Source organism: Vombatus ursinus, unplaced genomic scaffold, assembly GCF_900497805.2.
Source record: "Vombatus ursinus unplaced genomic scaffold, bare-nosed wombat genome assembly UNPS02014909.1, whole genome shotgun sequence".
NCBI classification, from domain to species: Eukaryota; Metazoa; Chordata; class Mammalia; order Diprotodontia; family Vombatidae; genus Vombatus; species Vombatus ursinus.
Window position 1 is genome coordinate 1,980,851 of NW_020954687.1, and position 5,433 is coordinate 1,986,283.

Here is a 5,433-nt window from a genome sequence, read left to right on the forward strand (position 1 = left end):
CCCTTCTCCATAGCCATGGAACACATCCCCTGGCAGGCCCACCCGCAGCAGCACAGGCCGAGGCCATTAGCCCCCTGGCCCGGCCGGGGTGAAGGGAGGGGCCGGGAAATGGAGGTGGGGGGACGGGGACAGTGCCTAAGAAGTTGCAGAAGAGATCGAATAAGACTTGGGCTGCTGGGACAAGCAGTTCCCCCTCTCAGTCCTCATTTCTCCTTCTCCCCTCCCCTCCCCTCCCCTCCCCTCCCCTCCCCTCCTCTCTCTCTCTTCCATCCCCCCCCGCCCCTCCCTGTCAGCTCCCCGGGCCTGCCAGTTTGTGAATGAGTCCCAGCTGCCGCCCCGCCCCCCTGAGGCTGTGTCTGGGCCAGGGCCAGGCCTGCGGAGGGGCGGGGCCGAGCCGGCCAGGAATGCACGGAGGGGCAGGGCGGGAGGAGAGGAGAGGAACATGTAAGGGCACATCCTCGGAGCTGTGCTGAGCGCCCGGACAGAGCCCACGGGGAGGGAGAAGGCAGGGGGTGCATAGACAGGCAGGCCAGGCCGGGAGAGAGCGAGGGCAGAGGGGCCGCAGAAGACGGGGACTTATAGGTTCTGGATGCCCAGGGGCCGACAGATCGGTGCTGGGGGACTGCCAGGCGGGGCATAAAGGGAAGAGAGGGGTGTCGTCGGAAAGGGTGTAAAGAGAAGGCTGTAAATTGAGGGTACGGACAGATTAGGGGCAGATCCTATATAGCGGGGCACAGGACACAGCCAGGCGGGGGATAGATCGAGGACTGGGGTCCAGTGCAATCAGTCCTGGGGTACATGTCGTAGTGTACCTGCTGTCTGTTACACCACTTTCTTGGGAAGTGGCCGGCGAGGGTCTCTGGGAGCCTGGCCCCAGGGGCATGACCAAAGTCTGAGGACTGTGAGGCAGACGGGCTCGCAGCCCAGATGACGACAGCGGCAGCGAAGGTGCTGAAGGAGGGGGTGCTGGAGAAGCGCAGCGGGGGGCTGCTGCAGCTTTGGAAGAGGAAGCGGTGCGTGCTGACCGAGCGGGGGCTGCAGCTCTTCGAGGTCAAAGGCACCGGCGGGCGGCCCAAGGAGCTCAGCTTCGATCGAATCAAGGCTGTGGAGTGCGTGGAGAGCACGGAGCGGCATATCTATTTCACCCTGGTGACCGAGGACGGCGGGGAGATCGACTTCCGTTGCCCCCTCGAGGATCCTGGCTGGAACGCACAGATCACTCTGGGTCTGGTCAAGTTCAAGAACCAACAGGCCATCCAGACTGTTCGAGCCCGGCAGAGTCTTGGGCCAGGGACCCTGGTGTCCTAGGCCCAGCTCCCCTCACCATGCTCCACCTCAATCCTGCTGTCCTTTCCGTCCGGGGAACCATATCAGGTTAGTGACCTGGCTCTGTGGGGGTGGAGAGCCCAATTAACTCCTGTCCCCTGAACTGCAGGGAAGCTGGCGGTGGACATAGAAGTCCTGGCCAGGCCCAGGGTCCGGGCTCTGACAACAGAGTCGGGGGAACAATGAATCCAATGACAGGAGACCCAGTAATTCATGCCTAAACGCCTTCCTTGTTGGCAAACAGCCAAAGGGCAGGGGGCCAAGTCGAGAGAGGGACCGCTACTTTTTGGCTGAGAGCACAGGTTAAAAAGAAGGGTAAGGGGTCTGGTTATAAAAGAAAGGAACCCAGGGTGATCTGGCAAACAATCTCCCACTTGCTCCAGGCGATGAGGCCTCATTGGCCCATGTGGAAGACCCAGTCAGAGTAACCACCATCTTTAGTCGTGAAGAGGATTAAGAATCTCATGGGTTGATATAGTCGATGTAGTCTTTCCCTGACTGTCCAACCCATCTTGTTAGTCTGGGCCAAGAGTTTCTGCTTCTCCCACCTCCCATCAGATACCCTGTCTGACCTTTTCCACAGACTACTGTAACCAGCCACAACCTTCAAAAGAAAAAAAAGAAGGGAGGAAGGGGCTTCAGAGCTGGTTCCTCAGTAATTTGGCAATCCTAAAATTAGGGATCTAAGGATAGCTGGAGATTCGGTGAGGGACTGAGGATTGGAATGAGACTGACTGAAATCCCCATGTCTTGGGATCCTATATAAGACTCATAGAATGTCAGGCAGGATTGGAATCATGGAATTGTAGATTAAAGTCATGAACTCCTGGAATATTAGAGCAGGAAGGTACCTTTAGGTTCATCTGGTCCAACACCCTTATTTTACAGATATAGAAACTTGGACCTAGAAAGGGATTTTCTTTGTGTCACAAACTAGTTAATGGATTTCCCTCATTTTGGGGTATAGTGAGGGTTCCCTTCTCTCTACTAGGAGAAGAAGGGACAGGAAAAGAAGAGGTCTAGGCTGAGGGGACAGGATATCAGGATCCAGGAGCTCTAACTTCCAGGGCAGGTTTCTTGTTCCTCCAACTCTTAATCTCCAGTGAAAAAGGAAGTGTGGGTGGGTGGGTGGGGGTTTCAGAAGTAAAACTTAGATGCTACAGAATTAAATCCTTTACCTTAAAATCTTGGCCAGTATAGGGAAGGAAACCTTTCATCTCAGGTGCTGTCTACTCCAAAGAGAGAGGGCATTTGGATGCCCTTCATCCTACCAGCAACTGGCCAGTGATTAAAGGAGGTAGTTTTTCCCCTCTTTTCACTGCCAAGGGAGAGACCCTCAGGATCAAAGTGACCAAAGGGGCGCTAGTGCTCTTCACATAGGTAGAGGGGTGATGGTGTGTACCAGCAATGTGATGGATTCAAAAGGTGGGGAGAAGTATCTTGTAGGTATGGGCAGTTTCTTCCTCAGGGTCTCCAGACTCAGGACAGGAAATCAAGTAGGGTCCTGAGAGATACATAGGCATTTCCCTTCCCTAAGGAACAGGAAGAGACAGGGTACTCCCTGGTATGCCTGAGGTAGGGCAGAAGGTGAGGAGAATGATTGTACACCTTGTCCTGCTCAGAGTGAGTAAGGCCGGTATGTAGGCATGGGGTCTAGAGGAGCAGAGACTGGACATGCTAAAGCAGCAGACAGGCATAGAGAAACACTGGGTGCACAGGGCAACACTATGATTCATTCTTCATGACGTTTCATATTCCCAGGGAAGCAATGACCCGTTGAAGGAGGAGGGGCAGACAGAGCAAGCTAAGGGGAAACTAACTCATCTGGTGGGAGGGGGTGTCAGGAATAGAACCCAGGAAACTTGAATCCCAGCCCAATGCCCTCTGCCCCAGATACCATCCACCTTGGGGGTGGGGTGGGGAAGGAGGGAGGCACAAGACTTCAGGGTAGAGGAGGAGGAGGCAGCATGATCTGGTACAAAGACTTCTAGGCTAGGAGTCAGAAGACCATGATTCCAATCCTGCTTCTGCCATGAAGACAGAGTGACCTGGAGCAAATCCTCTCCCTTCTTTGGGTCTCAGTTTACTCGTCTGCAAAATGAAGGGGTTAGACTAAATAATCTCTAAAGTTTCTTAATCTCCTTCAGTCTTTCTTTAGAGAGATCTCTATGCTTTCCCTGTGCTTCAAAATTTCATATCCAAGTCTCAGATCCTCCCAGTTCTTCCTCCTCTTTTTAATAAGGAGAGGGCTGGAGGTGGAGTTAGCTTTCAGGGTCTGAAAAAATATATCTCTAATACAACTCAAACCCCATTATGGTTGTCTTAGCCGATATTTAGGATGGCCCTGGTCCCTCAGAGGCAACTTCTTACCCTTGCTACGTACTCCCCCTGCCCTCTACAAGCCTTTCTGTATGAGGCTGCCTTTCCACCTGGCCATTGTCCTCTGCTTACTGGTGATGGCCCTGGGTTGTTGCTTAGCCCTAATCATTGTTCTCCCTCTTCAGTTTCCCAGCCCTTTCTGAAACCGGGGAGCCTGAACTGTCCCTGCTGGTCAGGATGAATGAAGTGGACTCAGGACTGGGCAGGAGCAGAAGGAAAGAGTTGGTCCATGGGACTTTGCCTCTCCTGGGGAGGAGAGTGGAATGTCAGGAAGGACTGAGAATGAAGATCTTGCCCCTGGAGGTCCCAGAAATGTCACTGCCTTCTATAGAGACACAGACGGCTCTGAATTATCTGTCTTCGGTTTGCTCCTTCTCCTGGGTAGTGGGAGGCCAGAAAGGCTACTGAGGGCCTCTCACTACTCTCAGAAGAACCTCTATTCCTCATGTGCAATCCCATTCTCTCAACCCAAGAGACTGTCATCAATCACAGTGTGGGCCACAGTGCTTACCCAGTGAAGAAGCGGATGTTCCCTCAGTCATGGACTGGGGCCTTCTAGGACCATGTGCAAGAGGCAGGTGGGGCCAGCCTTAGCCTAGTGTGCCTTCAAGAGGAGCCATGGTGACTGTCTCTGAACTCCTGCATTTGGGGAGCAACTCCAAGGGAATGGAACAGATGGGGCTTAGTTCCCAATCTTTGGGACTTGTTGCTGCTTAGGTCCTTTTGGGGGACCCTCCATCTAGGCCCCTTCTCTGTACTCCCATGACCTCATACCTGTTCCCTCCCCAGCTGTGGTGTTAGGGTTCAGGGGCCTTGCCATTACCATTTCATGCCAGTTACAGAATGAAGTTGTCCCTGACAAAGGGTAGTGACAACATTGTTGACTTGAGTGAATTTTTTTGCCCGCCGAATCCACAGTAGAGGCCATGGCTTCTTTCTCCTGGCCCTAACTCAGAGATACTTCTGGTTCTCAAGTTTGGTTGGGGAGGTGGGTATTCAAACCTAGGAATACTGGGGAGAGTTTCCATTTGGTAGAAACTGGAAGAAGAGAGGCAAGGATGGGCCATCCCAAACCCCACTCCCACCCTGCCTTCTGGTGACCACCACAAATTATCACTGATCCCTCAAAAGTTTCCCCTCCTCCAGAAACTCCACTTGGTGGACTGGAATCCTAGGAATTTGCTCTGCTTCCTGGATGGAGGTTATCTGAACTCCCTTCCCTCTTTATACTCTGCCTTGGGACTCATTTATAGGCTGGTTGAAAACTAGGGAATAGGAACAAGATGGGAACTATTTATTTCTCTCTCTGCCCCTCCACCCACTCCATGATTTATGCATTAAGGCTGAAGAGAAAGAGAGGCCCTGGGTCATGCAGGACTCAGTTGGCAAGTACAGACCCCTATATATTGGGTACCAACTCCCTTCCACACCTTTTCACTGTCTCCCACATCCCCCACCTCACCATCCCCCAAGCAAAACACAAAGATTGGCCAACACAAATCTCATCCAGGGTGTCCTGGGTAGAGTAGCAAGACCAGGTGGCATAGGACTCACGAATCCTAAAGTAATTTTAGTACCCCTCCCTCTAGTCTTCAAGCAATTAAGGCCCTCTTCAACCTATCAATCAACTAACACAGTTTACTAAGTGCGATTATGCTAAGCCTTTGTGATACAAATACAAAAGCGAGATAATCCTTAAACTCAAAGGAAATTATATTAGATGCCCAC

The 5,433-nt window shown here is 52.6% G+C and overlaps 1 protein-coding gene across 1 annotated transcript; it reads left to right on the top strand.

Moving 5' to 3' along the window:
- The first annotated feature begins 445 nt into the window (after positions 1–445).
- On the top strand, positions 446–4,582 carry PHLDA3 (pleckstrin homology like domain family A member 3). Its single transcript, XM_027843368.1, has 2 exons — positions 446–1,374; positions 3,831–4,582. Exon 1 carries the CDS (start codon positions 928–930, stop codon positions 1,306–1,308), a length of 381 nt encoding a protein of 126 aa, XP_027699169.1. The 5' UTR covers positions 446–927; the 3' UTR covers positions 1,309–1,374; positions 3,831–4,582.
- The last annotated feature ends 851 nt before the right edge of the window (positions 4,583–5,433 follow it).

Bases quoted from the DNA above. Each gene is read 5' to 3' on its own strand.
- PHLDA3 (XM_027843368.1), top strand. From the start codon at position 928: ATGACGACAGCGGCAGCGAAGGTGCTGAAGGAGGGGGTGCTGGAGAAG.